At 38.6% G+C, this 24,241-nt stretch overlaps 1 protein-coding gene and 1 long non-coding RNA gene across 2 annotated transcripts in view; one reads left to right on the top strand and one right to left on the bottom strand.

Annotated features, from left to right (window-relative positions):
• GTF2F2 (general transcription factor IIF subunit 2) overlaps positions 1-4,472 on the bottom strand; it is a 128,621-nt gene extending 124,149 nt beyond the window's left edge. The window contains exon 1 of the mRNA XM_037526995.2: positions 4,231-4,472. Coding sequence (XP_037382892.1) covers positions 4,231-4,296 — 66 coding nt within the window. The 5' untranslated portion in view covers positions 4,297-4,472. The remainder of the gene's footprint in view (positions 1-4,230) is intronic.
• Positions 4,473-4,544: 72 nt separating this feature from the next.
• Positions 4,545-24,241, top strand: part of LOC119258747 (uncharacterized) — a 29,276-nt gene continuing 9,579 nt past the window's right edge. Inside the window, exons 1-3 of the long non-coding RNA XR_005128317.2 lie at positions 4,545-4,759; positions 8,786-8,846; positions 15,492-15,587. This is a non-coding gene — a long non-coding RNA (uncharacterized LOC119258747). The remainder of the gene's footprint in view (positions 4,760-8,785; positions 8,847-15,491; positions 15,588-24,241) is intronic.

Genomic DNA, 24,241 nt, shown 5'->3' with positions numbered 1-24,241 from the left:
CTCAACCGCTGCGCCACCAGGGAGGCCCAATCTGAATTCCTTTTTTTCCCCCAACCAGGTAAAGTGAATGGGGTATCACCCATTTCACTTTCATCTCTCCCTGACATACAGTTTTTTCTTCAGCCAACAATGACGAAATGCTTAACTGCAAAAGTAAAGGCTGAGCTTGGTGGCATCTTAGTTGCTGAATGAAGGACACAAGATTCACAAAAGAATGATGTCCATCCCTCCTGCCCTGATTGTCACTTCCAACAAACATCAGTCAAAATAGTTATAAGGGTTGGTTGGGATTTAAACACATCTTTTTGCTAGCTAGGAAGTTGTGAGTTAGAACTACTCCACCTGTCTCTTCCCCCCAAAAGAGGTAGCAATTCTTATAATCAATGTCTCCATAGGGATATGCATGGTTCACAAAAACTCCTACTACTCCTATAATTTTGCCCGCTTTACCTCCTTCTTTTCCCCATTATGTACCTTACCCTCCAGCCAACCAAAATTAAAGAAGATAATTTTTTCCAGAAGTCTAAGTACTAGTCTAGAAGTCAAGCAGTAGAACTATGCTAGACATCATGACTGTTAAATCATGATTTGGTATGGGGTGTGTAATTATGGTGTGACCAGATGGCAACTTAATAGTGGCAGAGAATGAGCAACAGGAACAGAGTATTGCAAACTAAATGAGACTAGCTTCCTGACAAGGTAAAAATTGTGGTTGTTTATACGCTTTATACATATAAAAATTGTGGTTGTTTATACACTTATTGTAGTATTAAATCCAAGCAAGTCTCTTATTTATTACTACCAAAATGTCTCAGGAATTCACTCTAGATCATCATTCCCTTATAGATTTAAGATATCCAGAACTCCAGAAATGGCACTTCATTGGGAACAGCACAGGCCCTGGATATTTTGGTACACAGCCCACTACTATATTTTTCCTGAACATAATCTTCCCAGCCCTACTGGGAAGATTTTTCCTAACTAATGAACTCCATAGGCTCTTCTTAAATGTCACCTTCCCTGTGAAGTCTTCCTGTTACAGCCAGTCAATTACTTTCCTGCTGAAAACACACAGAAATAGATACACACACACACACATATATAACTATATTTATCCTGTTTTATATCTATCTACTGACAGAATTTATAAAATATGGATAAGACTCATAAACTTTGAGATAGAAACTCTAAGACATATATTTGGCAACAAATGATCCTCACAGATCAGAACTCAAAGTAATACTTATAGAGAGAAATATTAATGTAGAAGATAAGACTTGAAATTGGTACATAGTTCAATTCACAAATTCTGATTAGATAAGAATTAAGATAGGGTTTCTAAGCAATATGTTATATTTTAATATCACACAAAGAAACATGAAAATGATCATTATAATTTGATGCACTCAAATAATTTATTTCTAGCAGAGATGAAAATCCAAACATGCTCAAGATATGGGCATAAAAATCACACTGGAGGCTAGCTCCAGTGCAAATGAAACAAGTTCAAGCTATCTGACAGGTGTACGAATCAAACTACAGCAGAAATAAAAAATGTCAAAAATGTATTTGCAAGTCTGTTATTTTGGTACACAGCATTAGAAAAAGAAGAAATACTGCATGCCTTGAGAAAATAATAATATTGCACAGAAATAAAACATCAGAACTACCTTTCTAAAATAAGAATAAACCATTGGCTTCAGTTGAATTCTTTTTAAAGAGATAAAATGTATTCAATTGACTATCTATGAAAGAACAAAAACTTTGTAACTTCTTCATTTTAGATTCATAATATTCTTTCACATTCTCATCCAGTCACCAAATCCTGACAACTTTTTCTGAAAAAGTTTCCTTAAATCTGACTTCATTATCACATACCTATGATCCTGTGTTAATTTTCTAATTTCGACTCTCCTTATCTTCCCCTCAAGCATAGTTTTTTTTCTGAATCGTTTGCATCCTTGCCTTCCTGTGGGCTAAAATCGTAGCACCCCTATTTCACAATATAACAATATGAGAATATGGTACCAATCGTTTCTTACACAGACTGTGAACTCTATGCATAATAACTTCCTTTGTTTTCCAGGACACATCATGTTAATATGAATTTTCAGTCTTGCATTTCTGTTCTACCTTCCATGGTATACTATGTTATAACTCTGTCCACACATCCAAATGTAAGGCAAACAATGTTTACTGAGTATTTACTGTGGCCCCAGCATAAATGCATCTCAAGTTCCACCATTTTTTTCAAGTATCTTCTATCAGTCTGCAAGGGAGATCTCCTTTAGGACTCTAAGAACCATTCAGCATCCAGTAGGAGAGAAAAATCTTATTTACTCCCATCTTTTTTTTTAAATGTAGGTTCTAAGTATGACTCTGACACCTACTCTTTGTGTGATCTTGACAAATCACTTGACTTCTCTAAGCCTCTGTGTTCTTCCCTCACTTCCAAGTGTCAATGTGAAGATTAAAAGATATAATGTGTATAAAATGCAGAGCACAGTGACAGGGTCAGGGTAAACACTTATGACATGCTAGTGATAGCATGATTTGACCCCTTTAGGTATGGCTGAAGAGTGCAGAAGTGCTAGAGCAATCACATCTCCTCTTAGGAATTGGGAAGTAAAATTCTTAGATACTGGGTTGGTCAAAACAGCAGTGTTTGACTCTTTGTATTCAACTAGTCATCAGAAGACCAGCAGTGTCAACATTACCTGGGATGTTTATGCTGCTTAGTGGTCATGTGGGAGCATGTTACACAATGCATAATCTCAGGCTCCACCCAGACCCAGTGAATAGGACATGCATTTTTATAAAGTGCACATTACACTTTATAAGAGTGTGTCCTATCTTTTTATTTTTCCCCTCACCACCATCCCTGATGTCCCCTTGTCCCTTTCCTTCTTCTCATACTCCATCCTTTTAAGTCATACTAACAGCTATGATAAGTCAAGAGGACCACAAAGTCAAAAATGACACATTCATTCATCACAATCTGTTGAGCACTGATCATGTGCCAAACATAAGTCTGGGCATGAAAGACAATGATCGATATTCTCATGGATTGTGACTGTGTGTGTGTGGGGGGGGGGTGTGTGTGTGGAAGTAATACTGAACACAGGAACATAGAATCATTTTAGACTATGAGAAGTGCTTTTAAAGATATAATGCAGGTTTGACATGCCAGATGATGTCAAAGGAAGCTATTTTCTTACTTTTTAAAAAACATTTTAAAAGGACAGGTTTATTAGGAAATAAAATAAAAAACGTTTATTAGGAAAAGGAGAAAGAAAAAGAGAGGCACCTGCATAGGTGGGCAGGAAAGCTGGCACTGCTGCATAAAAAGGGAAAAGGTTTGTGAAAAGATACACCTGCATAGTCACAGGCAGGCAGGAGAGCTCAATAAAGGACTTATTTTTTGAGTGTTAGACAGGAAAAACCTCTTAGATTTAACAAACTAGAGCCCAACATTTTACTTGACGTTGTGTCATAATTACATTTGAACAGCCATATGTCCTATGAAGTTCCCCTAAGAGACAACACTTCCTAATATGAAAAAGTAAAGAATACATACTATTCTAAGGGTTAGTCATTGCTCTCTTTATCAAAAAATCATGGGAGAGATGGCTGTATAGTGGCTAGCATAAGTTCCTTCCAAAAATTATTTATTGAGGATGAGTTAGAGAAGACCCAGTGGTGTTTGAAAGAACACTGCAGTTCAATGGCCTCTCCTTCCCTGAGCTCAGAGGTCTCTCAGCATTCCAGCGAACTATTAAGAGCCATCAACCTAAGAAAGCAACTTAAGAGTAAAGAGGGATCAGTTCTACTTTCCGGCCAAGTAAATTGTACATAAAGCTGACACTCAACTTCCTTACACAGACTTATGGCTAAAATCAGTTTCACCAAAAGGAAATGCAGGAATTCTTTTCGAATGCGGTAACATGCACTGTTCAACTCGGGAGACACCAAGACATACCCCCACAAACACCAAATCGTAGGGAAAGGAGATCCATTCTAGGCAGCTCTGAGTCCCTAACCAGCTCAAAGACTCTTGTGCACCCCTAATATGCCCTGTCTGCAAATAGGCAAAAATGATTCTTGCTTCTCGAGGTACATGAAGCTCTAATGAGAGGGTAATAAAGAACTTTAAGAAGCGCACGGAGTGGGATGGTCTCAAGTCACTTAAATTACTTCTACAGGAAGAGCGAGAGCCCACGCGAACATTACCTTGACCAGCCACACTCCGGTGTTCTGTTTAGCGCCGGTCAAGTCGAGTTCCCCGCGCTCGGCCATCGGTCGGCAGCCGGTGGAAACGTGCAACCCAGAGCAGCGGTGCCGGGAACTGGGGAGCTGCGGGGTCCGCGTGCGAGCACTGGGCTAGTTGCGGCGGAAACCCGACCGCGAACAACCCGTGGGGACTGGCCAGGGTGCAGGAAACCTGGGGAAAGGTACACGCCGCTGGGAGCCGGGGACTGCGCCTGCGCACGGCCACCGTCAGTACGGCGTGCCGGTGGGGCCAAACTTCCTGGTTCGGCCACTTACGGAGTGGGCGTGGCTACTGAGGTGTGTTGTGGGCCAGTGATTAAAACACAGTGGAACGAGTGGAAACTTAAAGCAGTACATTTAAAGACGAGGCTAGCATCACTGAAGAAAAGAGTCCAAATTGATAAATGGAGTTCAAAGAGACAAAGACTGCCCAACCCTGACCAAGGAGATAGAAACAGCATTTGGAGGACAAGGTCCGAGAGTAAACGGAGTAAGTGAATTACCACAAGTGTGCACTGGGGTGGGACAGAGTACCCCTGTGTGTACTGGAAACATGCTGTTTCTAGACCTGAAAAGAAGGCGGTGTCAAAGGCTACTCTGAGCATCTCTGAACAAGCAAGTAGAACACACCCCTTTCAGACTCCCCAACACGAAGAGTCCGGAGGATTTAGTCAGTGACTTAAAAGACAAATCTGATTGTGAAACTCCCCCACTTGCTGTTTCCTCTCCCTCTGTCTCCTTGTCACTAGAATAAAATTCAACCCACTCGGTACAGGCCCCCTCAACCACACCGACTCCTTCAGACCTTCGTGAACAGGTCAAAATCTCCCTCAATTCTTTCAGAGCCTCTGCAAGTCCCTTTCCTCAGATGCTGTTTTTCCCTTATCTTCATTTCCACGTCTGTGCTGTGAATAGCAAACTCCTACTTAATTTCAAGACTAATGAAAATGTCACTTTCTCTGAGACCTTTTAACAATTCCTTTGGTTCAGAGAAACTGTGTCTTCTTTTTTTCCTCACAGCTCCATAAATATCCTTCTTCAAGTTGGTAGGAGGGTTGGAAAGGACATCTAAGGGAGGAAGTTCCTTTTTCTTCGTACAGCAGGGTGTGATATTTAGCAGACTGCACTATAATACGCATGTTTACATGCTGTCTCTACTTCCTTGGCTATGAACTTCTAGGCAGAAATAGTTTTTTAGTCATTGTATATCTAATTCTTCTAGTATAATCCTTAAGACATTGTCAAATTTCAAAAGGCTTTGACTAAATGAACATTCACTAAAGAGAAAGAGTAAGATAGTGTAATAATGCCAATTAATCAATCACACATCAGACTATGCACAAAATGAAGAAATTCCATTTCTGTGCAGCAAAAGGCCAGGAAAATCCATCAGGTCTCTGAGATCAGCTGGGGAAATGAATAGGAAAGATGGGAGAACAGGCAGGTGTTGAAAATGAAGGTTACATTCTTGTGCCACAGGTTGGGGAAGGGCCTTAATTAAAACATATGACAAGCAGGTAAAGAGAAGTACTTTAAGCTTTCATAAAGTAGAAGGAATAAGTTGAAATATTAAATATAGCCTAGACACCCTACTAATAGACTTAAGGGTAAAGAATTAAGACCTTGGCCTTGATCTATGGGTCTTGGGAAGCTTTAAAATATGTGTGTGTGTGTGTGTCCAGGGATTGGGGACAAACAAATTACAAATCACAAATTTAACAAATTAAAGAATAAGAAATGGCTAGAGAAGAAAGGAAAGAGTGAAGATTAAAAAATGATTATATAGGGAAGGGGATAACAATTTATTGAGCATCTTGTCCTCATACATAAACATACTGAACAAAGAACCAACTTCCCTTAGATGTCCTTTCCAATCGGCCTTCCAACTTGAGGAAGGATGTTTATGGAGCTGTGAGAGAAAAAGATGACACAGGCTCACTGAACCAGATTCACAGATTTATCCTGGAGACCAACAGGGAAACATATTGCAGTCAGATTCTTCCCTCTGCAGAGGATCTATTTGACAAAATGAATAATTGGGGCTTGATCTAACTCTGTGTTCTTTCGATTATAACCCCACACCCTTAATATCCATTCTCACACATGTTCCCTTCTGCTTGTATAAATTATAAAATGTAAGTTGTTCTTTCAAAGTACAGTGCATCTCCTCATGGGTCACACTTTGTACCTCACCATTAGGGACCTACTGAACTTCTGTTTAGGAGCAAAGAGGGATGGTGAGTGAAAGGTCTTGCAAAGAATTAGCCTCGTTTTGCAGCTGCCTTAGAGAAAGCCATTGCAATTTCTTTAGACAATGTAGGGTTAATCTCCTCAGGGAGAGGTAGGGAGTAGAGGGTTTGTTACCACTGGAGATGGGGTTACTGCTTCTAGTAGGAGTTCAGAGGCCATTCTCTGGCAAAAAAAAAAAAAAAAAAAAAAAGGAAAGATACATCAGAATTTATAGACTCAATGTCTCTAGTTTTATCAGGGTCCTTCCTAATAAAGGTTCCCATTCCAACTTACAGCAACCCATTCTTTCCCCATCATCCTCTCTTACATTAATAGTAGATGCATCAAAGGCTGGGAGTTGAACTTGCATTGTAATTCAGTCAGTTACAGGATGAAAGCTTGCGTGTGATATTTAGCAGTCTTGACCCTTCATTTATGGAGGTTCAGAATCTCCTTCAAAACATACATGCAGAAACTTTTAGGTCATTAAGCTCTGTTTGAGCTGGAAATTCAAATCCCTGAACTCTTCCCTTTTTTTTACCCCTTTGGCCAGCAATGATAGGAGCACAAAGCCAATCTCATATTTTTTAATTTTCCGAAAGTGTTATATACACTGTCACCAGATCCTTGCTTATGTGTGGTTCATCAGGCATAGTCAATGCAGATGCAGTAGTACCTTCTCATCCTTGGTTTCCTGTTTCATAGTTTTGGTGACCTGTGATCAGCCATGCTCTGAAAATATTACATACATTAAGATATTTTGAGAGGGTGGATAAATTAGGTAAAAGGGGTCAACTTTATGGTGATGAATATAAACTAGACTTTTGTTAGCAAATCTAATGTAATAAATACAGATGTTGATTTATAAGATTGTATATAACTGAAGCCTATACAACGTTATAAACCAATATTACTCCAATAAGAAAAGATTTTCTTTAGAAAGAAAAGAGTAGATTTTTAAAATTTATAAAAGTAATTTATAGACCTAAACATATATAAAAAGTTTTTTAAAAAAGAAATTTCGAGGAAGACCACATTTACATAATTTTATTAAGTATATTACTATAATTTTTTAATTTTATTATTTTTACTATAATCTTTTATTGTGCCTAATTTATAAAGTAAGCTTTATAATAGTTATATATGTGTAGGAAAAAACACAGTATACTTAGTGAAACTGTAGTGGTCTGCCATCCTATCATTTTCCTATTTCAACTTTTTTCCTGTTTTTGTGTTTTTTTAAAAAAGATTTATTTATTTATTTATACAAGAACCGGGGTACAGGCCAGATGTGTGGGAGGGTGAGAGGATTCACCAGAGACAGAGCGGGGAACAGAACAAGCAGACTGACAAAATACACTGCTGAGGGGAGCAGCGGGTGCTACAGGAGAGGTCTACCACACCATGTGGGACCCTCGCCAGGATCAAGCCGGCGCTGCAGAGGCTACAGACAGCTGGACAGCTTCACAGCACCGCGCTCAACCAGCTGCGCCACCAGGGGAGGCCCTGTTTTTACTTGTCTTGCAAGAAGAATAGGAATTCACCATAAAATTGGGTAACTAGTGTGAACCATAGAACAAAAATACTGAAAGTCAGCTTAAGCAGGGATTTTTCTTAAGTTGACAACTTGTTTTTTTTTTTTTAAAGGTTTTTTTTTTTATAGAAGCATGTTTTATTTATTTGTTTGTTTGTTTGTTTGTTTTGTTTATACATCCACTGGGTACAGTAAGAAGCACGGGAGGGTGAGAGAATTCACCAGAGCCAGAGCAGGGAGCAGAGCAGGCAGAAGGACCGAAGTACACTGCTGAGGGGAGCAGCAGGCGGCAGGAGAGGTCTGCGCGCCATGTGGGACCCTCCTCTGGTGGCCGGAGAGCGAACCGGCGCCGCAGAGGCCGCGGGCAGCTTCGCAACCCAGCGCTCAACTGCTGCGCCACCGGGGAGGCCCAAGTTGACAACTTGTTTTACAGCTTGGACCTAGAAAAGTTTTCACTGTCCTTGAGGTGACCTTTTGACTGCCCAGAACAAAAACTGCCCAGCTCGTGGATAAACTAACAACATGTGGAAGTAGAGACTACTCAGTTTTGTTTTAGTTCTAAACCCAAATTCAAGTTGTTCTATGATTTAGCAGAAAACAGCCAATCAGGCTTGTATTTTTTAATTCTTTCTTTGTTCCTTAATCCTTTAAATATTGCCCAAAGCACCATCCTCAGGGAGACAGACTGGAGCCTTGCCTCCTGTCTTCTTGCCAGTAGACCTGTAATAAATATTGTTCTTCTCTTTCTTCCAGTCTGGTAACAAATGGCTTCTGTGCACGTGAAGCAGTGAGACAATGGCTCTGCAACAACAAGGTCAGTAACACTATCTGCAGTTTCAGGCGTCCACAGGAAGTCTTGGAATGTATTCACCAAGTATAAGAGGAAACTACTGTATTTTATGTCTCTATTGCCTAATCAGGTCATGGACTATCACTATTCTCTTTACTACTGGAAACAAATTCATTAGAGAATTAATTCCAGAAATCTCAGAGCCAATTAAAAAAATTCATGCTTAACATTCTGTACCTCTAGAACTACTCTTAATATCAAAATCCATATCGGTAATGGTTCTCCAGAGAAATAATCAGAGAGACAGAGCGCAGTTGGGGAGTGAGGAACAGAGACAGAAAAATTCGTTATAAGAAATTGGCTTACATGGTTATTGAGGCTGAGTAGTATTAAGCCACAGACCCAGGAGCGCCTATGATATAATTCCACTCTCAGTCCAAAGGCCTGAGAAACAGAGGAGTCAATGGTATAATTTCCAGTCTGAGTCCAATTGCAGGAAAAGACTGGTATCCCAATTTGATGACAGGAGGAGAGAGCAAATTCTCCATTACTGTACCTTAACTTTTTTTTTTTTTTTGTACCTTCACTTTTTCTATATAGGCCTTCACTTAATTGAATGAAACCCACTCACACTGGGAAAAGCAGCCTGCTTAATACAGTCTATAGATTAAAACGTTAATCTCATTTAGAAACATCTTCACAGACACACCCATAATAATAATGTTTGACCAAATAGCAGGGCCCCAGTCAACTTGACATAAAACTAGCCATCACAAATGTGGAAGTTGGTGCTAAAAAAAGACAACTCCAAAATTATTTATCTCTCAGATGTTTGACTATGAAATTCTTATTATGTCTTTCAAGGCACAGATGCAAGTGAAGGAGGAAAGGCTCAAAACTCACTGGTGACTAGAACTTTCCCAAGTCTGTTAGCACTTAGACCAACTGTAGGTGAAGACCAACTGTGACTCCACGTGAACGTTAAGGCTTACGTTTTTTTTTTTTGTTTTTTTTTTAAATGATTTTTCTTTTTTTTTTAAGAGACATGCATTATTTATTTATTTAATTTATTTATTTGTTTGTTTATACATGCACTGGGTACAGTCAGAAGCATGGGAGCGTGAGAGAATTCACCAGAGCCAGAGAGAATTATGCCTCAAGGAAGCTCTACCTGCTTAATAGAACTATGTTCTCCTTTGTAGGTCTTCTAGACAAGTTGCAACAGGAACAAATCCTCCGAACCACAAAAACCAAACATCCTTCATTTAACACAAATGTTCTTAGAGTCTGATCCCTGGACAAGCTGCATTAGGATCCCCTGAAGGATGTACTAAAAAACACATTTAACTTGAATGAGGTGAATAAAATCAGAATTTCTGCAAGTGAGTCTAAAAATTGACATTTAGCAAGTTCCATGATTATTTATTAGGCACACCAAAATCTGAGACTCTTTGTTCTAATCCCACACTGATAGAGTTTTTTAGAAATGGGCTAGATTCCAAGATTTGAGGCACAAGAGAAAGTTAACCAGGAATTTTCTTTGTCATTTTGTCTCAGCTAGAATTCCTCCATGTCTAGTAAATTCAGAACACAACAGTTCTGTCATTTAGTCATTAGACAGCAGCAAAGTCATTATAGGAAATGTTACAAGTGAGCTGAGGAAATTAGAACAATAATAACAGGTCACTGAGTCCAATCTCAAATTTTGTGCTGGGAGGCCACTCCCTAGCCCACCTTCTCCCCAGGCCAGCGGTTCTCTTTGTTCACGTTCATTCAGACACATTATTGCAAAAGAAACTCACCTCCAGGGGCATTCTTATAGGCCAAAAACACTATCACAAAATCTTTCTTAATAAGTCAGACTTGCCATTTTTTGGCTACTAATATAAAGGTTTCATTCAAAAATTATAAGCAAAAATGGCAATATGGTAATTAATCAGACATCCCCAATATTAGTGATGTCACAGATAGATAATTTTGTCATGCTGTCATACCTGGGCAATAACATCCCATCTCTGACTCCTCCCTGCTTTTCCTTTCACCCCAATACTCTTTTCTTTCATAGAATACCCACTTTCCTTGGGAAAGTCCTTATTTCCCAGTCATACCCAAACAAAAAATACTCCCTAAATTAAGTTCCATATTGTTTTAGTGTAAATCAGAACTCTGTTGCATACCAGCTGAATTATTTTAACATCTCCGCACCTGTTTCCTTGTTTATAAAATCAAATTATTATCCCTAACTCATGGAGTTCTTACATGAATAAATGAGCCAAAAAATCAAAAGAATTTAACACTTGATGTGAAAACTATTTGATGACTCCATTGATTATATTGGGTCCAATTGAAAGGAAAGGAAGCAGAAAAAATTTATTAGAGACCATGATGTGTGGGTGTTTAATAACTGTTGTTTTCAAGTCTCCAGAAAAAAAGCCCTGGTTTGTAGTGCTTGCTAATTTCTGTGGTGTAAATATTCTTATTAGAGGGGCCTCCCTGGTGATGCAAAGGGTTAAGCACCACACTGTGAAGCAATCCGCAGCTTCTGCAGCATGAGATGGATCCCCAGCCAGCCAGGGAGCAACCCACATGGCGCAACAGACCTCTCCTGCCTCGCCCACTGCTCCCCTCAGCAGGTATTTCGGTCAGTCTGTTCTGTTCCCCACTCTGTCTCTGGTGAATCCCCTCACCCCCCGCATCTCTAGCCTGTACCCCAGCTCTTGTATGCATAAATAAATAATTTTTTTAAAAAATATTCTTATTAGAGACAATTTCAAGTTTCAATTTCAAGTAACATCCCTGAACATAGAGCTGGAAGAGATGCACAGCAGATGCCATGGTATACTATTTTCACCCTATGGAAACATTAAGCATCAATAACTTCAAGAACATGGGTAATCGTGTAATAGAGTAAAATAATTGGGAAGTGATGAGTTTGAGGTTTTATTACCCTTGTGTTTAAGATAATTTTTTTAAATCACTAATGTTCTGGCAAAGGGAGTAATAGCATCTGCAAAGCTTAAAGTGAAAGGACCTTGCATGTTGGTGTCTGTGGAACAGAGAGCATGGCAGCGGGCACAGTAAGTGAGGGGGAAGTGGTGACAATGCTGCTGACTGGAAAGGGAATGCGAGGCCAGACCATGAAAGGTCATGGAGGTCTTATTCAGAGAAAATGTAAAATCCAAGAAAGAGTTTTAAGCTTGAGTATAAAGTAATCAGATTTTTATAAAAGCTCTCTAGTTATTGTTGGAAAAAATTGATTGGTGGGGGAAGGGGCAGAATGGAAACCAAGACAATAGTTTGGTCATTATTACACTAATCTGAGAGGGAGAGGACAGTGGTTTGGTTTAGGAGAGCAGCAGTGGAGAGGAAGAGAAGTGGATGAAATGGCATTGATATAGGATGTAGAACTGACAAGACTTTATGATTCTTTGCTGCACTGCAAAATAAGATGATCTACCAAGTGATAACTTATTATAAGAAAACAGAATAGAGACAGAGAGAGAGAGAGAGGGAGAGAGAGAGGGAGAGAGAGAGAAAGTTGGGGGAAGAGAGGAGAGAGCACACATTGCTTCTTCTGGGAGATCAGATAAGACTGCACATATTTTGCCTGATGAATGACATAGTTCTGTTGAATTGCTTTTGGTAAGTACCTTATGTCTGATGTAATATATGGCTGCTATGGCCTGTAAGAAACCTTCACTCTCAGTAAGTCTGTATAATTGCCCATTAGGGATTACTCTGGGAATAAAGTGTTAAATAAAACATGAGAAAATTTAATTTGTCATTGCTATAATGAAATCCAATTTGTTTTCATATGTAATTTACCAAAACATTTATATCGTATTTTATATATTAAATAAAATTATAGTTATGAAACAGCACTGAAATACTTGATCAAAGTGTCCAGATTAAAAATCACAAATAACAGTAAGTCCAAAAATACCATATTAAACAGATGGATCCTCACTAATGTTCTGATTTCAAAGCCAGAAAAGCCACACATGCTGAATATCAATGAGGAATTATGTCCACACTCCTGTTAAGAGCAAATGTTAGGGGCTTTATTGATGGTTTCAGACTTTTTACCCAAATACACAAATGTTAGGGGCAAGATAATTTTCTCATGCAGGCTTAGATGGAAATAATAGCTAGAGCAAGGACACGCCTCCCTCATCAGTGATTAGAGTTGAGAAAAGCTAGATTTAAGGTTCTTTTCTATATGTAGAGCTGCTGTAATTTTATCAATGCATTGTTTGTTTTTTATCTCATGCAAATGAGTTGATAGTTTTGTTCCATAAAGTTGTTGGGGAGCAAGCATCCTTCCATCTCATTATTTCAGCATCTCTAGTATGTTGTGCTGTCTACATGGTGAAGCACAATGTCTACATTTTCCAGTAGGAAAAGAGAAAGGGGAAAGGATTACACAGCACTTTTGCCAGAGCTTTAAAAAATTCTTTTTCATAGCAGCATTATTCATAGTAACTGAAAGGCGGAAACACTCTAGTGGCCATGAGGGCTGAATGGATAAACAAGATGTAGTATGGACATACAATGGAATAGTATTCAGCCTTTATTTTTTTTTGTTTGGTTTTATTTATATATTTTTCACATCATTATTCATTTTTGCACAATTTGTGTATTTTCATCTTGATTATAGTCCACAAACAATACCCAGCCCCCCTTGCTTTGATCCCAGTCCCTCTTCCCCCATTGCAGTGCATCTCTGGTTTATAGTTGCTTCTTGATTCTGATTTTTACTTTATTATAATTAGTCTTTTTCCTGGTCCCTTATTTAGGTTTTCTAAATTCCTGCTATGAGTGAGACCACCTGGTATTTTTCTTTTTCTTTCTGGCTTATTTCGCTGAGCATGATCCCTTCCAGCTCCATCCATGTTGCTGCAAATTGCATGAGTTTATCTTTTTTGAATGCTGAGTAATATTCCATGGTGTATATGTACCACATCTTGATCCAGTCATCTGTTTTTGGGCATTTGGGTTGTTTCCATAGCTTAGCTATTGTAAATAGTGCTGCTACAAATATAGGGGTGCAGATGCTCTTTTGAATTAATGTTTCTGTGTCCTTTGGGTAAATACCTAGGAGTGGAATTGCTGCATCATATGGAAGTTCCATCTTTAGCAGGTTGAGGAATCTCCACACAGCTTTCCGTAGAGGTTGGACCAGTTTGCACTACCACCAGCAGTGCAGGAGAGTTCCTAAAAGGATGAAATTCCGACACATGCTACAGCATGGATAAATCTTGAAGACATTATGCTAAGTATGCCAGTCACAAAAGAGAAAATATGTGTTAAGTTCACTTATATGAAATTAACCTAACTAGAGTAGCCATATTCATAAAAACATGGTAGAAAAAAAGTGTAAAAGAAAGCATGGTGGTTGCCAAGGGCTGGGGAAGGGAAACTGGCTCTGTTTGTTTAGTGGGTACAGAGTTTCAGTTTTGGAAGATGAAAGAAATCTGGAATGATTAATGGTGATGGTTGTACAACAGTGTGGATGTACTCAGTGCCACTGAACTGCACTCTTAAAATAGTTAAAATGGTAAATTACATGTTATGTATATTTTACCACAATTTTAAAAAACACCTAAATTGTTTTTAATAAAATTTAAAAAATTTAGTCCATATTGGGATCCAAATGAGGTCCATACATCATTGTGATTCTTTGAAATGTCTAATTCTTGCTCTCTTGCTCACACAAATTGTTGTGTTTTTTTTTTTTAAAAAAAAAAAAGCTAGATTAGTTGTCCTCTGACTTTTCTACATTATCAAACTCAGGTTAGATTTTGGTGGAGGTGAAGATTCTACTTCACATGTGCTTTTATGTACTTCCAGCATGAGATTTATAGTGCCTAATTTAAAAAAATATATATTTATTTATTTTGCAGAAGAACTAGGGCGTAGGCCAAAGGTTTTGTGTGTGTGTGTGTGTGTGTGTGTGTGTGAGAGAGAGAGAGAGAGAGAGAGAGAGAGAGAGAGAGAGGATTCACCAGAGACAGAGTGGGGAACAGATCAGGGGGATTTACTGAAATACACTGCTGAGGGGAGCAGTGGGTGAAACAGGAGAGGTCTGCTGTGCCATATGTGCGTTAGCTCCCTAACCAGAAATCATACTCAGGCCATGGTGGTGATAATGCTGAGACTTAACCCCTAGGCCACCAGGGAGGCCCTGATTTTCTTTCTTTTTGTGATCTTAATAGTCTTTGATGATAGTTGCAGAGATCCCAGTGATTCATGAAGAATTGCAAAACTGTTACATTCAAATTCTATGATCCTTTCTGGAGAAATTTTCCCAACATATTCCCGTGAGATGTAATATAAAAACTTCATTCTGGCACAGATCTGAGTGAAGGTAATGTGGGGTTTTCATTTGTGTGAAGGCTAGATACTTGACCAGTGAGTACTTCCATGTGAAACTACACCCTAAACACTGCAAGAGTAGTACCCCAGGGAGAACAGTATCAATCTCCCTGCAATACTCTGATTCCCAGGTTCACATCCTCTTTGCCCTTGAACACCAAAGTCAGTCTTTTTCCTTGTTCTTTGTTTTGTGTAGCATCCTTTGATCACCTATCATGTAGAGTCTTCTTAGATCATTAAAATGGAAGCTCCCCATTTGCAACTAGATGATTAAATAACTCTTTTTCATCCTAGATATGATGGATTTCTACAGCGTTTGCCTGTCAAGCATCCAGAAAAAACGGTACTGAATTACTTCCACATTGCTAAACTAAGAGAATCAAGTGCCAGGTAATTTTGGTAATGTGGGGTTTAATTATTAAGTTTGCACGTAAATTCAACCATGTGGATATTTTCTTCTCACTATGTTGCCATCAAGTGGGGATGAACTGGGTTGGATAACAAATCTTTGCTCTGTAACTAACTGCCCCATGTCTCAGGATTAGTAAACTCAAGCTGTACTCCAGAGGACAGAACTGATCAAGATGGAATGACTCCTCAGAGGAGACAATAGTGATATTTCTGCTCTATTACCATTTATTTTTCTGCCTCAAGGTACAGATTCAACTATGGCAGGGGAGAAATCCATTAGCAGCCACTTACTGTTTGGTATTCTTTTTTCCTATATACCCCTCTTTATTAAGATAAGCAGAATTTGCTTATTTCCTGTATCCTAAGACTGTTAATGTAAATTACATTTGAAAACTGATTTTATTATATTGATTCTTTTACAATTCCTTTCAGCTTTGAGCAATGAATACTTTGTTGTGAAAAGGATGTTAATTGCTTTTCCTAGGGTCAAAAATCCTCTTTATAGATCTTGAATCCAATAACCACTAAGAGCTTAGATGAAGAATTGACCATTAGTCTTACCAGGAGTTATAATTGATCATTTTTTTTTTTGCTTAACTCTAGTTTGAATTTGTTTTCAGTGGATTTTTTTTGTCACTTCCTAACATCTTCTAAATGAAATAATTACTGCAAATCTTTAGGCTCAGTGTATTCATTATCTTAGTTAACTCTGTGAAGTTTTCTTACAAGAATCTCTTCCCTCGGTGACTAAAACGTCTTTCTTGTTCTCGCTCGCTCTCTCTTTTTTTTTCAGCATTAAGCATGAGATCACTGATGCTTTGCAAAGTGTATCCAACTGTCCTGATTTTCTCTATTGGTTGTGGTGGTGGGGGTGGCAGGTGGTAGAGAAACAAAAGTTAGGGTAAAAATTCCTCTTACACATTTTTTAAAATTTATTTTTTATTTTATTTTATATATTTTTACATCATTTTTCATTTTTGCACAATATACATTTTCATCTTGGTTATAGTCCCCATACAATTCCCACCCCCCAACCCCCTTGTTTTGATCCTACTCCCTTCTCTTCCCCACTGTAGTGTGTCTCTGGTTTAAAGTTGCTTGTTGATTTTGGTTTTTACTTTATTATAATTAGTTTTTTTCCTGGTCCCTTATTTAGGTTTTCTAAATTCCTGCTATGAGTGAGACTATTGGTATTTTCATTTAACCAGTGTCTTCTCTTGTAAAGTGACAGACTACAGCAAATATGTTGCAGATGTTATAGTACTATTTGAATTTAGATAAACTTTCTATGTGTTATTTAAATTCCACAAGGTAAGAAAATTGAAAAGTAATTATGTTCAGAGAATGACAGAACAAATTACTATTAACATGAATCACTGCTTATCTTTTTGGGCTACTCCCACTGTTGTCATTGGCCATGACTTTGGGGTGATTTCAAAATATATCTCAATTTGGGCATCCCTGGTGCTGCAGTGGGTTGAGCACAGCACTGTGAAGCTGTACGCAGCCTCTGCAATGCGGGTTCAATTCCCAGCCAGCCAGGGGGAGTCCCACATGGCAAGACAGACCTCTGGAGAAGTGCTTTCAGTCTGTCTGCCTGTTCTGCTCCCCACTCTGTCTCTGGTGAATCCTCTTACCCTCCCACACCTCTGGCCTGTACCCCAGCTATTGTATAAATTAAAAAAAAAATAAATCTTTAAAACAAAATGAAACAAAATATATCTCAATTCTTTGATACTCTTTCCTTCAAAATGTAAAACTTAATGCCCCTTTCCCTTGATATAGATCAGACATGGTAAGTCACATCAAACAAATAGAAGGTGGTGAAAATGAAGTTTTCCCTGAGGTAAGATGGTTTTGGGGGGACAAATAGTTCTAATCTTAGCTAATCAATCATGAGACAAAGAAAGGAAGTTGAAGGGTCATGCTGGAGGTTCTGCCTTGTCAGCAGGTTTAGGCAAAAGGGGAAAGGTTCATATTTGTCCTTGTTAGTTCACTCATTCTTAGAGAAACCCACCATATCCCACAGAGAAATAGGATTTCTCTTTGTACAGAGAGATTCATGTATAAAGAGGCCCATGTGGAGAGGAAACAACTTGCCACCACCAAGTAGCCAGGTATATGAATATGCCATCTTGGAAGCAGCTTCTATAGCCTTGGTCAAATGTTCAAATGGTTTAAACCCTCCAGTCTTTGAATTCTTCAGCTGAGGTCCTAGTCATCACAGAGCAAAGACAAACACAATTAGAGAATTAATATTGGTTTCCCCTCTCTATGTCTATATGCATTAGTGTTAGAAGAAACACCTCTGCATGTAGAATAGCATCTAGGAAAATAAATATGTTTACTTTAGGAGTAAACACCCAGAGAAATCAGCGTCTTATATAAATATATAATATATATATATATTATATATATATATATAAGAAATTACTGTTTTGTAAATGGAAGTAGATTTAAAACTCTTCTTTTTTTTTGGGCCTCCCCGGTGGCGCAGTGGTTGAGCTCTGTGTTGCGAGGCTGTCTGCAGCCTCTGTAGCACCAATTTGATCCCCGGCTGTACCACATGGCGCGCAGACCTCTTCTGCCGCCCGCTGCTCCCCTCAACAGTGTACTTCGTTGGTCTGCCTGCTCTGTTCCCGCTCTGGCTCTGGTGAATTCTCTCACCCTCCCGCACTTCTGACTGTACCCAGTGCTTGTATAAATAAATAAATCTTAAAAATAAAATAAAATGAAATAAAATAAAAATAAAACTCTTCTTTTATCCATGCCTCTTAACAAATAGATAAATCACTTTATTTAGTATAAAGACCCCAAAATACTAATTTGTAATGCAAAAATTAACAATAAATTGGATTGTAATACTACAATCCAGATTAATAATCTCTAATTAATAAAATAAATTAGCCACTACCATAGGAAATTCAGTTGTGTATGTTTAAAGATAGAAATGCTAATGGGATGTTTGAAATGTATAGTCTGGAAGCTTGCTCTTCAAAAATTTGGTCCCTGGACTAACAATATAACATCACTTTGGAGCATTGTTTGAATTGAAGAATTTAAAGTCCTACCCAAGACTTAGTGAATCAGAATCTGCATTTTAGCAACACCCCTAGGTGATTTGTATGCACATGAATGTTTGAGAAGCCTGTTTTATAATCCAGATTCCACCACTTTTAATATGAAACTGGAAGTGTATCATTCATCCTGTGACTTTGGGTTTACCATCTTTCAGTGGGAGGTAGGGTCGGGATCGAAATTCCGAACAAATAATCATTTATTCAATAAATATTTTTTGATTATTCATTTTATTTGGGATTCAGCAGTGAGCCAGGAAAATCAGAAGCTTTCCATTTCCTTGAAGTTCAAAAGTTTTATATTTTCTATCGCAGTATTCAATTCCTTGCTGGAATTATTTTCTCTGACCAGTCTCCTACCATGATGATTGTAGTTATGTGTCATGCAATGTTGCATAAGAAGACAGATGTCAGAAGAATTTGGGGAAAAGTCCCTCCGGATCAGTATCCTGCTTCCCTAGAATTGGAGTAGAAGTATTTTCACATACATTAAATTGCCACTGCTGACAGCTTGCTACAAATTGCCTCCACAAGGATGGCAAGGTTCCCTGACTTGATTTTTAAAATTGCTTCACAAATCACTGGGAAAAAAACAGTATTTTGGAAATAGTGAGATTCTGACAGTATGTCAGACTTCCACTGTTGTGTCTTCTTAAGTTCTTTCTCTAACAGTAACCTATGGATCATGCTAGAAAAAGTGACAGAGCCAAAACTTGCTAATATTTGCCACCAGCCATAGCTTAGAAACCTTTTTATATTTTCAATTCCATTAATAATTAGGAAAAAATAAAATAGGTAGAAGGATAAAAGGACAGAACATGGGAAAATAAGATAAATATCCCTTCCAATACAGTACCTCACTGCCTGTCTTTGGCCCCAGTTCTTCATTGAGCATTCAATAAAGAAAAAGCTAACACTATTATTTCAAAATATTGTTTCCTTCTTTTAAGAGGTCAGATTTCCAGGGCCTCCCCTGGTGGTGCAGTGGTTGAGTGCTGGGTTGCGAAGCTGCCTGCAGCCTCTGCAGCGCGGGTTCGATCCCCGGCCACCGGCGAGGGTCCCACAAGGGGCGCAGACCTCTGCTGCTGCCCTTTGCTCCCCTCAGCAGTGTATATCTTTGTCAGTCTGCCTGTTCTGTTTCCTGCTCTGGCTCTGGTGAATTCTCTCACCCTCCTGCACTTCTGACTGTACCCAGTGCTTGTATAAATAAATAAATAAATCCTAAAAAAAAAAAAAAAAAAAAAAAAAGACTTAATGGAAAGGGATAAAGCATACCTCATTTAAAAAAAAAAAAAAGAGGTCAGATTTCCAAACTAACTGTTTTTAAAGGTTGAAGGAAAACATTGATTTGTGAGACAAAATTTTTTGTTAATTTTATAAAATCCCTCCTTTTTTGACCTTTGAAAATTGTGTTACTCTTCATGTATCTGAGAAGTATCATGCTCTTTTATGGTAACATTTCCAGTCCTATAAATTTGCATACATGTGATCAAATAACATGGTACAGATGATTTATCGGTGGAAAAATTTTGTTAAACTAATTATACCACTGTGAATCAGTACAGTTAAGTTTTAATGAGTGCCTGACACATACTAATATCAAGAACCCATCAATAAATATTTATTAAATAAATAAATGAAATAGAATTCAGAAAGACAACAGAAAATGTAATGTAGACCCCAATCTGTCAAGGACTCAGCAGTTGGTTAATATGACCAGTCACCACCTGCTACCTCAGCAAGGCTATTTTAATGAAAAAGGATAACATTGATTTATATCCCTCAGTTTCAGTTTGACTCAAGGATTGCTCAATATTATGGTCTATTGGGAGGCAAGAGTGTTAAAGCAATTCTGGTGAGGCAAACATAAGAGTCAAATAGATAGGAAACTGAAAAATCCTTCCAAACATAACAAGCTCAGTTTGTGAGCTTAGAATTATAATGAAGAGAAGGCAGTGTTTGAAGCCCGAAGAGTCGGTGTATGCGTGTGTGTGTGTGTGTGTGTGTGTGCACAAATGCACACGCAATGGATTCTGGATCTGAAGTACCCTTTACAAAAGTACATGCTTCAAAGAAGCTAGCTGAATGTTTTATGTTCATGACATGCTCATTAGTAACTGTTCTTATTTCTCCTGTTTACCTCTTTTCTCACTGATCTTAAGGATGCAATTAAAATCCCAGTGACTTGTGGTTTCTGCTAGAGATAAACAGTACCTTGACCCTGTGTGATCTTCTGCCTGAATAGAGAGCGGATTTCATCTTCTAGCAACTTGATTTTGGGTGGTTGCTAAGGAGACAATTGGCATCTCTGTGTCCTAGGTGCCATATTGCTTGGAAAGAATTATAGCAGCTTCACTTGTTACTTTCCCAGAGAGAAAATCTGAAAACTCATTAGGGGAGCCCATGTTTTAAGATTCTGTTGGTCTCTTTGATGTTTTATGTGCCTCTGGCTGTGGAGTGTAATATGTGAACACATTGACAACTAAATGAACACACCCTCAGAATGACTGTGCGACCTTGTTAGGGGAAATAGAGATGTCAAGGGTCAGACTCTGGGTGTCAGAGTCTCTGACCTGACCAGTGGCACAGGCCTGTTTTGCCTGTTTTGTTGTTTCTTTGTTTTGTTTTGCTTTTTTTTAAAACTGCTTACTCCTCTAAAGGTCAGAGTCAGGAGATTACGATAAAATTCCAGCCTTAGTTCTAAAAAGCTCTATGGCTCACAACAGGTACCATCTCTGACCTGTTATGTTATCCTTCCAACAGAAAAATCACAATACCTCACAAAATTTCTCATGCAAATCAAAGATGATAATGAGAATATGTCATCAAAGCTACTTGTAAATTACAAAGCAGGTGTTACTGCTGGTCCATGAGAGATTCCTCTGGTCAACTTTAGGAATTTAACAACCACCATTTTTATGAAGGAGCCCTGAGAATTAGTACCCATAGAAGCAAGCCGATTGATTAGAAGGAGAAGTTGAGTTGTAAATGGATGCAGGGCCAACAACAGACTCAGCCAGCCCTATAATGAGCTCTGAAGCTAGAAGGACCCTTAAGGATTTTCCAGAGTAGGACTAGAATGGCCAGTTCTTTTTTCTCCTCGGTCTTGGCCTGAATCTTTAGGTCTTCCCAAAATTCATAAGTTTATGCACTAATCCCTCAATGCGGTGGTATTTATAATTGAGGCTTTGGGACAGTAGTGCTAACCACTCATGACTTAGAAGTCATGAGGGTAGGGCCCCATGGTGGATTTAGCATGACCTTATAATAACAAGAAAAGATCAGAGCTCTCTCCCCTGCATTTGAGGACACAGCAAGAAGGCAGCCATTTACAAATCAGGAAAAGAGCTCTCACCAAAAATCTATTCATATTAGAACCCTTACCTAGGTTTCTAGTTTCCAGAACTGTAGATGTTCATTATTTAAGCTTTTCCAGTCGATGGCATTTTGTTAAAGCAGCCCAGGTCAATTAAGATACCTTCCATCAATTAGTTACTGACTGTCAGCTACCCCAGGAAGGAAGATGACCTTTGTCTATTCAGTTCAGGTAATCCTGGAAGAAACTGATTCGCTGACGTTGATTCAAAGTTGATTGACTCACACATCACGCGAACATCATAATCACTGTTATCATCATTCATTTCTCCCTAACAAGAAGCCCTGCATTGTCTGGCCATTTTATGTCAGGCAGAAGTATTAAGTTCATTACTAACTTCATGTTTCCCTTGTGCTGTTCACCTATATTTGGCTTCACTCATCTTCCCTTTTGAACAATCTCTTTGAAAGGTGGTTCTTAAATGTCTTTTCATCTGTAAGATACCCAGGGATACAACATGTTTATTAGCAACAGTTTCTTTTTGCATCTGTGGTTTTCCCCAGGTAAAAGTAGTAGGATAGTGGACTTGTTCTTGTCAAGGCCAATGTATTAGGATCTTGGGATAAGGAGCTTATCACACCCATTCCATGGAGAGTTTGACTCCTGGGGCAATCCATTCTTACTCCCATGACAGATAAAATGTATTTAAGCAGATGGATACCATAGTAAGATTTGTTATTTATAAAGATTTCTCAAATTCGAATGTGGGGAATACTAGTGAAGATCTTCCTATCAAACACTGTAACTAAAGAGTTATTTCCTATTTCTTCTTCCCCAAAACTCCCACTGAAAGAATGCCATGTGTATGTATACTTTAAAAAAGAGCAAAAAGAATAGTGGAGGATACAATGAAAGAGGAAAAGGTTCAATCCTATTTTGGAAGCTAGAAAACAGATGGAAGAACTGACTCAGCAGCAAGGAGAAAGATACAAACTATGTGGCTGGGGAAAAAGATTTCTGCTGCTGTCTTGGATGTGTTCAACTGAAGTAATGGAACATATAAAATCTATAACAAGCAGAGGCTTCAATATATAAGAGTTTATTGTTTTCCCATCATATGAGGTCCAAGGGAAAGTGGTTGCCAGCATTGAGTCAGTTAGTCACCCATGCCAGGCTCTATCTTTCTGTTTGGTAATTCTTAACTCTTTAAAAAAAAGATTTATTTTTATTTTTTTATGCATACAAGAGCTGGGGTATAGGCCAGAGGTGAGAGGATTCACCAGAGAGAGAGTGGGGAACAGAATAGGCAGATCGACTGAAATACACTGCTGAGGGGAGCTGAGGGGAGCAGCAGGCAAGACAGGAGAGGTCTGCTGTGCCATGTCGATTAGCGCCCTGGCCAAAATTGAACTCATGCTGTAGTGGCTGGCAATAACTTGATAACACTGAGACTTTAGCCCCTGCACCACCAAGGAGTCCCCTGGCAATTCAACTTTTGACTTTTGTTTGCCTCGTGGTCATTACTTGTTTCCTGCAACTTGGTCCTAGATATCATGTCTGCATTCAAGAAAGAGTGGAAAAAGGAGGATTCTCATGGCAGTCACGCATGTCCCTTTTTACTGGAAAACAAATAACTTTCTATGTGTCTCCATCAGACTTCTACCTACAGCAAAAAGATTATGTTGGTCTCTTATAGTTAGAGGGGAGGCTGAGAAGAAAGTAAGTACCTCACCTTAGGCTTGGTACTGAGTTATCTTGAAAGTAACAGGTATCCTATTAGCAAAGAACAAGAGGACGCGGGACGTTGATTAGGGATCTCACTTAGATACCCACCGAAGGTGAGTGATTTGACTAAAAGGCCTATCAGCTCCTATGGAAGGAGTGATGAGCAGGCTTTGAACCCTTGAAATTTATTAAAAATCTGTTGCCAAACCAGGTGGACAATGGTATGATTGTGCCCTGCACCCATCCTGTTGCACTCAACCTCATCAACTTTTTCCTTTTTTTGCAGTTTTATTGAAATATATTAAATTGTACGTGTTTAGATGTACAATTCAGTTAGTATTTTCATATGTATATACTTATAAAACAAAGATCACTATCAAGACAATGAACATCTTGGTCATCCTCCAATGTTTCCTTTATGATGCAGTCCCCTCCTCCAGTGACCTGTGAAAACTGGTATGCTTTCTGTCCCTAATTTTTTTTTAAAGATTTATTTATTTATGCATACAAGAACT

The sequence above is a fragment of the Talpa occidentalis genome, unplaced genomic scaffold, assembly GCF_014898055.3.
Source record: "Talpa occidentalis isolate TD23 unplaced genomic scaffold, MPIMG_talOcc4v2.1 talOcc4.5, whole genome shotgun sequence".
Lineage (NCBI taxonomy): Eukaryota > Metazoa > Chordata > Mammalia > Eulipotyphla > Talpidae > Talpa > Talpa occidentalis.
Note: the sequence above shows the minus strand (reverse complement) of the source record. Positions and strands in the feature narration are given on the sequence as shown.